The sequence below is a fragment of the Paramisgurnus dabryanus genome, chromosome 3, assembly GCF_030506205.2.
Source record: "Paramisgurnus dabryanus chromosome 3, PD_genome_1.1, whole genome shotgun sequence".
NCBI classification, from domain to species: domain Eukaryota; kingdom Metazoa; phylum Chordata; class Actinopteri; order Cypriniformes; family Cobitidae; genus Paramisgurnus; species Paramisgurnus dabryanus.
The window spans coordinates 22,378,696-22,391,098 of NC_133339.1; the positions used below are offsets into that span (position 1 = coordinate 22,378,696).

Here is a 12,403-nt window from a genome sequence, read left to right on the forward strand (position 1 = left end):
TCTGCACAACAGGCTGTTGGGGGCTTACTGTGGAACAAACCCACAATTCATCTGTGCGCAGTGTCTTCAAGATGCCCACAAAGGACATGAAGCATTTATAATGGAGCCCAAGAAGAAAGAAAAAAATAGGGCACCTCTAACAAAAAATGGGCATAGGAGCAAATGCAAAACAAGTGGACATGGCAAAAGAAAGTCTAATAAGAGCACTTGCCATAGACATAGTGGCTCACATGCTAAAAGTGGACAACAAATTAGCAGTGGACACAGGGTTCACTTTGCACATGGGCAAAGTCATGGTGCTGGACACAGGAAGAGGAGAGATGAGAGTCATGGACATTTGAACACGGGTCATGGTCATAACAGGAATTGGCACTAAAAGAAAAACTGTAGATACCCAAATAGCAATAGCTGTCATTTTTGACCATTTAATCTAGATGCATTTCGGCTATAAGTAACCTATTTTTAACCAAAATACATTTGAGTTTGGTTACATGTTGTTTTTGCCAAACTAACTTGAGAGATGTATGATATATTCAATCATGTAAGCAAAGTCAACTGTGATTCTAAGGCGTTTCGTTTATTTTTGGCCTATGGTTTACATCTAATACATTTTCACAGACAGCTCAAATTTTGCCTTGGTTTAGTCTAAACTAGTCTAGGCTGTGTTTGGAAGGCTATTAGACATCTTTTAAATGCAAAATTGCTTGTTGGGACTGATGTAATATGTCAGGAGAAATCACATGACTTTAAGCACAATGTTTCACAGAAGCATGATTACTAAAGTTGGAATGTTGCCTCTGCCAGATTCAGGTGTCGAATGTCAATTTTAAGTCAGTGGTCCATTTCTCAACCAGATCATTTTAGTGTGTGTTCTTTGCTTGAAATTAAGTGCATTTATGTTTTCAAAAATCAATAAACTGTAAAATATCCATGTATGCTTTCACTGTCACTAATGTTGGAAGCAATTTGAATCTTCAATTTTACTAATTAACTTAACATTAACTTAACATGCTAAACATATATTTAATTTCTTGCATTTTTTGTTACTTCAGAGGTTACAAATACAAGGTTGGATTTTTCTTAATATTCATATTACCGTACATTACCACATTCTGTATTTGTTTTCTTACAACAATCCTTTTTATTGAATAAAATATGAAAACCAAACTAATCTGAGAACATGATGCTCTATAATTAATTAAATAATGTGGAAAATAGATGTTTTTTGGGCTGTCAAAAGATTAATCGTGATTAATCACATATAAAATTAGTTTGTGTTTGCATAATATGTGACACACACAAACATTCATTTAAGAAAAATGATGTTTGGATATATTTATATTTATAATATAAAATATATCTTATGTGTGTATAAATGTTTCTTAAATACAAACATTAATGTGTGTGTTATATTATATATATATATATATATAAATTACACACAGTGCACACACATTATGCAAAAAAACTTATTTTGTGTGAAATTAATCTTTTGACAGCCCTAGTTTTTTTTTTTAAAATAGAAAACCTAATCTGATAATGTTGCTTAATCTAATAATGTTGCTAAAGAGCTAACTGAATCAAAACAGACTTTATGATATGCATCAAAACATATGGGCAGTTTCCCAGACAAGGTTTAGATTAATCCAGGACTAGGCTTTAGTTATATAAACATTAAGTTGTTTTTTTTTTAAATACCTTACATAAAACAATACTGGTCTGCATCTTCAAAAGAAATTATGATATGCGTTGAGATATTTCAGTGCAAGATGTTTTTAAATTAAAGGCAGCTCAAAAGAGGTACTTTTATAATTAAAAGTACCTCTTTCACTAAAGAACTTTTTTTTTTTAAATGCTGAATGTGTGTGAATGTGTATATGTGGACGAAAGTATACATGTGGTTATGTTATATGTATGTTAAACCTATGTTATATTTGGTGTATTTCAATTGTACATATGTTTTAGCACTTTTTTGGGCCCCAGGAAGACTAGCAACCACATTGTGGAAGCTCATGGAGACCCAAATAAACAGATAGGCCCGGTCTAGGAAACCACCCCATAATAGTCTTAAAAACAAAGGTGCTTTAAAAGGTAATGAACAGCGATGCCATATAGAAGAACCTTTTTTGGTTCCTTTAAAGAACCATTCAGTAAAAAATTCTCAGAAGAACAATTTCTTTATCTTTTTATAATTAAAAGTACCTCTTTCACTAAAGAACCTTTTTTGAAACAGAAAGGTTCTTTAGATGTTAAAGGTTCTTTATGGAACCATTCAGTCGAAAATGGTATCATGAAGCACCCTTATTTTTAAGAGCGTAGCCAAAGTGTTGTTCAATAATGACGCCATAAACAATCCATATGTTTTTTTTAGTTATGCTCTTTAATTAGTCCTGGAAAACATGTAAGGCAAAATGGTCACATCACACACAGAAGCATTATGAACTCTACAGTCCTCACGACCACACGCAGTCCAACCAACCCAGAGTCAAGCACAGATACAGCAGCACTTCAGATACTCGAGATTAAACGAAGAAAGTTCAAATTGAGGGTTTCAAAAAAAACAAACAACAACAAAAACAACCTGCGGTGCTTTTCTGACGTGTGTGGGGGGTGACTTAATGCTGACGAATAGGGGTTTTGAATGTCTAACCAATCAGTGAACAGGAATGTCAGCTGGGGCATCTGATTGGCTAAAAAGCCGAGCAGAAAACCTGGAACTATAATTCAGAGTGCTGAGAAAATTTGAGGGCTCGTCTTTCAAAAATGTTCCCGTCTCCAAAGTCACCAGGCATTTTTGTTATACGTATGCATCTGCTTGTACAAAAAGTGTCATTTATCATAATGCAATGCGTGCAGAATACATTTTAAGAGATAGTAAGATGTTACGCTGAGCATCACGGTGTAAATTTTGAGTTAAAATTCTACCGCCAGCCTTTCATAGTGATTGTATTGATGCATAAATACATACATTTCACTGTTAAGATACAGGCATACTAAACTGCACTATAGTTAAGTATCTAATACTCTAACTATTGTCTAGACATAAGGTTTTTCAGCATTGGTTAGGGGTGCATGTTTAAGGAATTCTAGACTCTGTGGGTGTTTCCTGTTCTGTGAAAGCTATTGGACTGAGGGTCCGAGGAAGGAAGCAGCTTGGCTCCCAGTCGCACAATTCCATATTCACGGGAGACAGTCACACCTGCATCTGAGCTCATCGCGTGCGCTCCAAAAAAGGAAGAGGAAGAATATTCCCAAACCATCATCTTACAATGTATCTAAACCTTGAGAGATTTAATGAATTCTTCCTCACCCAGATGTCATTGTTGGATGTGTCTTATACATGAGGTCTCGGAATGGATCCAGTGGTGCTTAATATTAGCCATGCAGACAGAGCCAAGTAACTAAAACGGAGTCTATAGCCATTCTCAAGTCATAAGCAGCCGAGATGTGATCCAGAACCGGAACGATGCTGCTGGAATTGACATATTGGAGTTCTAGAATGTTAAGTTGACCATGCCATTACGAATTATGTTTGGATTGTTGAGGAAAAACAGCAACAATGAAACACCACACAACTAGACTGAACAATAATGACAGCCAGGATTGTTACACGTATCTCAATGCTTGAAAAATGTGTTCGTTTGTTTCAACTGACATTTTTTGTTGTTGGGTTAACTCTAGTCATAGGCTAATACATTGCGACCGCCCAACCTGCCTAATAAACCACTAGTGCACACAATACACAGAAGTATTCATAAACAACAGTATACCTGATCTGGATCAGTGGAACCTGATATCAGCCCTTTAGGAGAGCAGAGCCGAAATCGGATACAAAGGAAAACTAGCGTCTGTGTGTACGAGCATTTGTGTATAAACATGCGTGGAGGCAATCTGGTGTTGGTTTACGACTGAGGCACAGTGAGAACGAGAGGTTTTGCATGAATTTAAATGTTAGCGGAAAAGTCAGAAATCAGTCAGCACCAATAATATTCAGGGCGTGGACCACACACGACAGGAGCAAATTCAGATTCTTAGGTCTTTTACTGCAAGATCATTTCGACAATAACCACAAAAAAAGATTTATCTTTCTCTTTCATTTTTTTCTTCAGTACAGTAAGCACAGTTATAGCGAAGGTCACGCCTCCACGAAAAAAGTTTGGCACACTCGGTCAGGACCAACGAAATAGGATTCATCATCACATTTTAGAGGAACTGCAGCAAAGCTTTTTGAACACAAAAATTACTCAAATGCAGACCACAAAACAAACATAATACAAAGAGGACGAACATTTTTACTGAAGTGTTAGTTAGGGTCACAGAAACACAACCAGCAGAAAACAACAAAAACAAAAACTCAAAACGAAAGTTAAACAGAATTCATTTTCACGTCCCAAGCTGGAAATGGGTGCCACTCCCACCCCAGTGCATTCTGGGACAGAGCAATAAGTAAAACAGATGGCAGTGGCAATGTAGTGTGAAGTCTTAGCACAAAAATGAACATGAAGGTTGGCCCACTAACTAGCATCTATGCATTTCCAACACATGGTTCTTGTGTTAAGAGTGGCATAAAGAGGAATGTGTTGGTGGGAGAGAAAATGTGACTCGAACTGAGGGAAAACCTGGAGCGTAATCAAACACAGTGGATTGGGAGTGGGACCGCCATCTCTAGAAGTACAAGCAAAGTGCAAACGATAGCAAACCAACATGGGCCATTTGCAGGGGCTGGAATAAGAGTTAAGTCAGAAAGAGAGAGACAGTTCACCCAAAAACTGAAAACTCTCAGGTTGCTGAAAGTACATATTTTAGTTTTTTTAGTGAACTGCAAAAAATAAAAAGCATAAGGTAGCATGAGGGAGGTAGAGTGACAAAGAAAAAAAAACGTTTGAATTTATATCTGACAAGACCTGAGGACAGACAGTCAAATACAGAGACACACACACACGCACCGACTCTCATACAACAAACGTACATAAAGAAGAGGGGTCTGGTTCGTTTCACGTAAACAGTTGATCACTGACATGTAACAGACTCAGTGCACGACGGAAAAACAGTCAGCAGGTGTCTTGAATGATAGCACTGCAATGCATACAAATCACCAGTAGGGGCAGCAGATCACTGCGTTCTACAGAGAGGCAGGAGGGGCCAGAGAGTTTGATTGACACTGAGAGAGTAACCACAACCGTTGGATATCGCAGGGAGTTAAATAAATATGTTTATTAAAGCAAAAAAGGCGTATCGTATAAAAGAAAGCCTCCATGGGCTGTAGTAGTACTAGTAGGATGTTGTGTGTGTGTCTGTCAGGGATGTAAGGGTTAGACCTGACTGTCATCTTTATCTGGCCTTACTGCTGTTGCCATGCCGACCACAATGACGAAAAGGGTAACGGAAGGAGGAAGAGTTAGAGGAGCAGATTTAAACGCTACGTGCAACAAGTGTGATGCAGGTCAGGGCGATCCGTCACTGGAATGAGGGCGGCAAACGCCACTGTCCTGCGGAATCCTGGAGGAGTTTGTGTTATGAAAGGCCACTCCTGTCTTTATCTGACCCTCCGTATGCTTGCACGTCTCAGAGTTCATACAATGAGAGAAAGCGAGAGAGAATGTTTTCTATAATTGGTCCTGTTTGCCAGCTAGGCTCATTAAAATCCTATCACTTGCCCCGTCTAATGACATGGCACATTGATGCGGTAGCGATTGAGGCTTAAAGGGTTAGCTCACCCAAATGAATATTCAAATCCATATGGCTGTTTAAAAAACATCTTGGTCTGTTTTCCATTCAATTAAAGTGAATGGGGACCGAGGTTAAGTTAAATTGCAAAGTGCCCCGACTAATAAACCCCGAGCAATAGCTTAGCGTAAAGACTCGGAATTTAATGTGCACACGCTATTTATGTGGACCACTTTCATGGTGTCGCATTTGTAATAATGTACTGTCTCAAATTGGGTCCCCATTTACTTTAAGGAAAAGTTATACAGATATATGCTTGTATCGCCATCACCCCCTGGACGAGTCAGGGTGGTTTTTGGAGTCGGGTGCATGTCAGTGAGCCTGGCCCAATGGGAATACAACATAAACAATGTGAGCGTAGGTGGGTGCCCTTGTTCAATGTGCCAGTGCTCGTCCAGGGTGATTTGGGTGGGCAGAGATGATCGAGCGCTTTTGATGACGTACGGCAAATCAAACAAGTGCAGCCTCTTCATAACAGATAGGGGAGGGGTTGGTGGAAAAGGGTGGACGTTGTCACGGTAACGGCGCTCCTGCTAAACCCAGGCAGGCGCGGTACACAAACACACGGGGGGTGTAGAGAGTGAACATGGGAGGGGTTTTTGGTTTGCGTCTGAAAAGATACAGATTTTTTTTCAGTGGAATACAATAATTTTATAGTGCATTAGTTTGGCAGGAATAACAATAGAGAACATGGTAGTATACTTTGACAGGGTGCAGAATAAGGTTAATTCACTAAATAATTCAAGACATTTGTTGAGTAAACATTGCATTGATATTTATAAAAGTATAATACTGCCCTAACACGCTTTAACAGCGTGCAGTCATACGAGAAAAGTTAGAAACGACATCGCAGAATGCAGAGGAACTTGGAAAAAACACTACCAGGTTACAATAGCACAATATAGTGGTGTGATCCCTTAGTGTACAATGTGTGTGTTTGTGTGTGTGTGCGTTTAGAGTTAAAATTCTGCTGATTGAATAATTGCAGATCTAATGTCAGAGAAAATACCTGGGGTTAAGTTAATTACACTATACACCCCCCATTCACACACACACACACACAAATATAACACACACATACATACACACACGCACACGCAGACCACTCCCAAAACCCCTCACACAAACACAAATCACATCACATCCACTTGGTTCTCTACTCAGTTCTCCTCTTTCTTGACTTCCTCTTTCTTCTCTTCCGCTTTCTTGTCCTCCTTCTTGGGCTCCTCTTTCTTGGGCTCCTCTTTTTTCTTCTCATCCTTCTTGGCATCCTCCTTCTTCTTGTCGTCCTTCTTCTTGTCATCCTTTTTCTTGTCGTCTTTCTTTTTCTCCTCGTCTTTTTTGACCTCCTCCTTTTTCTCCTCCTCCTTCATGGGTTCAGTGGTGAGGATGATTTTACCGATGTTGCTTCTCTCTTGCATCCTACGCATGGCATCGCCGATCTAAACGAGAAAGAGAGAGAGAGAGAAGCTGGTTTGGTCATCTGCTGTGGTAAGAATAACTTACAAGCTGTCGAGTCCCACCTAAACATGAATGCATCAAATTTATCAAATTTGGAGATTAATATTTGACATGGCCCTACTTTATGGTTACATTTTCACAGAATGTTTTTTAATTTATGTAGCATGATAAAAAAAGACCTTAGCTGGGGTATCACACATACGCGCACCTATCTGCAAATACTCAATAAGCGAGGATGAATCTGCACTCTTCCTCCTGCTAGCTCTGTTGCAACCACAGTCTTCCCATCTTCTGTTTTCCCCTCAACTCACCTCTCCTTTACCACTCTACCTAACAACCAGCGCCACGGCAACAGCGAGTCATCTCCTAGCAACGGAAAAGCAACCTAGCCCTGCCGATTGACTTGTGGACAGAGAAGGAGAGAGAATGAGACAGGAAACCAGAAAAGAGAGTTACGAACAAACAGAGTGTGCTCTAAAGGGTGGCGCTCTCATCCAATGTCCCGAAACGATGTGGAATTTTCACTCCAAAGTAAAAAGCACTTTGACATTAAAGGATGTAAAAGCATCGTTTTTATGAATCTCCAATAACACTCAGGAGACCCATAAAAGCCCACATCGTCATAAAAGCATCAGCTCACATTCGCCGTCACATACTGTAAGCGGGAAGGGACGTCTCCATAGCAACAGGAGGGAGAAGAAAGAGAAGAAATAACAGAGAAAGATGAATGAGGAAAAAAGCACTTGATCAAAGCGTAGAAGGAGTACAAGGCATGGATGGGGGTTAAGGTGATGATCGGGAACGAACGCCTACGCACGTTGAACCGCTCAAGGTAACAAACCTGGCATGAATCGCACACAAATCATACTCTGACGTTGTTCGAATGTGACCCTGTCGGCAAAATCCAGGCCAGAGTCTCATAATCTAACTCAGGGGTGTCAAACTCAAGGCCCGCGGGCCAAATCCGGCCCGCCCCCTCATTTCATCTGGCCCGCGAGAGTTTACAAATTATGTTAATTAAGTGGCCCGCGAGAGTTTACAGATTATTTTATTGTTATTATAATTTTTATTTTTGCAGGTTATTTCCTATATAGATTTTTTTAGCAGCCACAAAAACTAATTTTTGCCCCGCCAAAGTCTTTTTGTAATGTAATTATAGTGATAATGTTGATGATTGCATGAGAGAGAATGAGCAGTGCCCCGCACGCGCGCACTACTAGAATGGGCGTGTCTGAATGCGAACGCTGCAGCCTCCGGAGCTCGCATTTCCAGGCTGCATACGTCATCAGGACTGTCTTGTTTCAGAATATTAACAATTATAAAGTTAAATATTATTCTTTGTTTATATTAAAAGTTGTAATATGCGTATGACTTGCGAATGTAATGGTCAGTTAACTTAAATAAACCAGGCTTGATGACGCTGCCTATACTACCTCCGCATATGGAAACGGACAGTATCTGCTCGTTCTTTCTCTCCCTCCCTCGCGCCCGCTCACGCGCATCCAGCGAGAAAATGTTTTCCGACTCGTGTACAGAAATGTTTCGCGATGTCCAGCTGGGATTAGTTTACAACGCGTCTATTTCCGCTGAATACGCGAACTAATGACCCATCTGACTCATTAATAAACGATTGAATCTATTGATCTGTAGCCTACAACAATGAACTCATGAGACGTCAGTCAAACAGTCAGACACTCAAAGCCAGGTAAAAAAAAAAATCACAGCTTTTTTGTAAAGAGGGCAAGAAATGACAAGCAAGGGTAGATGTGTTTAATAAATGCCTAATTTTGTGGTGGAGATGGTAAAACTCTTTATTAGTATCTAAAATGCCTCTCATTTTCTGACCTGCACAATGAAGGACATAACATTTTGAGTGTACTGTACTCACATACAACATGTGTTTTTGTCACCACAATTATTTTAAAAATAATCTGTAGAATAGTTGTACTCTACACACTTTGTCATTATTTGCCTGGGCTTCTACTTTTAAAGCTAGGTATTAATTGAGTTATTAACAAAACCAATAGTAAGCAAATGCAGAGAAAATTATGCAATATACAGTAATAAAAGAGTTGATAGATTCATACAGTCATTCAAATACAACCGGCCCTTTGAGATTAACCGTAATGCTGATGTGGCCCGGGATGAAATTGAGTTTGACACCCCTGATCTAACTGGTCGATAATCAGTCAATATTAAAGATATCAAGGTTATATTTTCAGACAATGCTCTCTTTAGAATATTTAGGATGGTTTGATGAAAAAATAAGACTTTTCATGCATTCTCTTTTATTTACCTGTTCTAGGTGGTAAGTGGAGTCAATTCGGGGCTTGATCTTGCCCTGTTGGTACAGGTCCAGGATCACGGTCATGGCCTGAGCGATGAGCTCGGTCTCAGAGTCCAGGTACCCTAGGTGAAACCCACACACTGAGCGATTCCCTTGGACCAGACTTGCAGTGTGTACGGAGAACTGCTGGTACCAGGTCTTAGCAACCGCAAACAGATTCTTCTTCTGACCTGACAACATGTTAGCGGCACCTGCAGAGCCAAACACATAGGTGGATAAATAACACGTTTATACAGAACCATTAAGAGAGAAGTTTGTCAAACCCAAATTTTGTGTTTTTCCTCTACATTTTTATACCAAAAGGATGGAGTTTTATTTAAAGGGCACCTATCATGCAATATTCACTTTAACAAGGTGTTCGGACACAAATGTGTCTTGGCAGTGTGTGAACACAACAACCCTACAAAGAAAAAAATCCATCCACTCCTTTTAGTCCCCATTAAACCTCATTAGACATGCTATTTTAGTGGTACGTTCACATGGGGCGTAAGCGCCAGTGTTCGAATTATGTCAAAGCTTATGGGGGGTCCCCTAGCTAAGCCCCACCCCCCGGCCAAGCTCCACCCCCCTCATTATAGGGTCGCTGTGATTTCACAACGTAAGATGTGATCGTCCTTGATCAACAATCATCTGATCCTGGTTTTAATCAAAGAAACCCCAAATTACCCTTAACTCAAACTCTAAAAAAAGTTTACCCCTCAAATTAGTGTGAAACACTGGCAAGGGCAGAACTTTTAAACAGAATAGGGGTGAAATAGGGTGGACTCATTCTTAAATTACATAATTTTACTATATAGTAGTGGTTAAATGGATGATTACATTGCGTTTTTTGAGTCATAGAATTTTAAAGATAGTTATCATGCCACCAGGTTCAAGGTTGCTGTCCCCAGCACTCACAGCAGCCCCATTTGCGTAATTTGCGGGTGGTATACGTCCCCACCGCTTTATGACCAAGTTGATTGTGCCCCAAGTTGAACTTCCGACCACGAAGTAATTCTTGCGTTCATAATCATAATTAGGGTCCATATTCATTTAAAACGCATGGACAACGCATGACGCGCCGCCGCCTTCTGCTTTTCAAAGCGGTCGCCTGTGAACACGAGTTTTGTTTCAGACGCGTCTATTTGAGTGCACTTGATGCACGTTTAGATTTAAAATAAACTTGAGCGCAACTTGATACCTTGATAAAAGGTAAATGTAAAAAAAAGGTAAACATCTACCGGTAAGTTATATATGTAACAATGATTAATCTATTAATAGTTATTCTTCATCTATTTCATGATAACGCTAGGGGAAAAAATATAGGAGAAAACATTTGATCCTTTTCAGCAGTTTTTGAATAAGTTTAATTGAATAATATTAAAATACCTTATGGTAGGGCTGCATGATTTTGGCAAAATCATAACTGTTTTAAGACTATTTGCATTGAATTGGAAACGATATTTTTGGAAAATATATTAATTGCAAGGCTGCAAAGAATAGTGCAGTGAGGATTTAATTATATTATTTTAATATAGTCAGTGGTGAACTAAAGTGGGCCGGTCTAAGACATGAAACTCCAGGGCTGCATGTGACATTTTTACAAGGTTTTAAAAACACATGCAAAAGATACTTTCTACAAATAATTATTTATTTCTGAAAGATGCGTAGTTGAGCGATAGGCTAAGTATTAAAGAGACTATAAGTTATTATTATTTAAGCGTGATTTCTTCTGCTTTCCTAATAAAATATTTTGTGTGACTGTGTTGACCAGCCGTCAGTCTGAGTGGATAGCTTTGCCACTGTTATGAAATAATTGTTTGAGAAGATTTAAAAAAAAAAACCCTTAAACCTAAAGATTTCTAAAGATTCTTACCACAACTGAGGTAAAAAATACTCCACACGCAGATAGAGACATTAACTCGTCTGTCAATTCCTCCAGAAAACAGCATGAGGCGCACTTGCGAGTTTCTTTATTTCGGACAGAAGTCATTTGAATTATTTTATTGCGAAATTGGGACAAATAATGGACAGTATCGCTTTGTGACACGCAAAATGAGGATTTTAAATTTATTTAGTATTTTAATTTTAATAAAAACCAGGGGACCCCCCTAATTTATATTTTTGTGCTTTATGGGGGGTCCCTTAAGGCTTATAGGAGGTCCGGGACCCCCCCAGACCCCCTTCAATTCGAACACTGGTAAGCGCTAACGTTTCCCATTCACTTTAAATGGGTGACGTCAAGCATTGCCGAACTAAATTGTGGATCCGTCGGCGCAGCGTCACTGCCGTTGCTCGCGGCAGAAGTTGAAAATTTCTCAACTTTTCAAGCAGCGACGCCTGCGTCAGCCAATCAGATTGCCTTATTCAAAAAACCTATGCAAAGCCAGCCAATTACGTTTATGGAAGACCGGAGCATGTTTAGCTGCCACTGTTATTAACTGTTGGCTACGCTTCAGACAAGCCTTCTGTCAAGCGTTAACGCTTCTGTCCGGTGTGAATGTACTGTGATTCTATGTTAATGTGACATCACATTGATAAAACCCCACCCACGGCTGCTGACTGACAGGCTGTGTCCAAAATCGCATACTGTGACAGTAGGTACTAAATAAGATGAAGTTAAAACATTAGGTACTTTATAAAAGAAATATAGATTGTATGAATGAATTCGGACGTACTATATTTGGACGTTGATACGCTTTTGGGCATTTTTGAATAAAACACCACCCGCTTCTGTTGGATAACTCCTCTTCTGGGGATCACAGGATAGCAAAGTGTCCATCGAATGAACACTTCTGGATCTTGCCAGAAGTAGTGGGTCATCCTGGTACTGTTCGCCTACAGTTTTTCGAATACTATGAATTCAGACATACTACTTACCTCGCCTAC

General features: G+C 39.5%; 1 protein-coding gene across 1 annotated transcript in view; it reads right to left on the minus strand.

Moving 5' to 3' along the window:
* Window positions 1–2,359: 2,359 nt before the first annotated feature.
* vat1 (vesicle amine transport 1) overlaps window positions 2,360–12,403 on the minus strand; it is a 29,474-nt gene continuing 19,430 nt past the window's right edge. Inside the window, exons 5-6 of the mRNA XM_065252665.2 lie at window positions 9,485–9,726; window positions 2,360–7,169 (exon numbers count right to left, since the gene is read on the minus strand). Coding sequence (XP_065108737.1) covers window positions 6,888–7,169; window positions 9,485–9,726 — 524 coding nt within the window. The 3' untranslated portion in view covers window positions 2,360–6,887. The remainder of the gene's footprint in view (window positions 7,170–9,484; window positions 9,727–12,403) is intronic.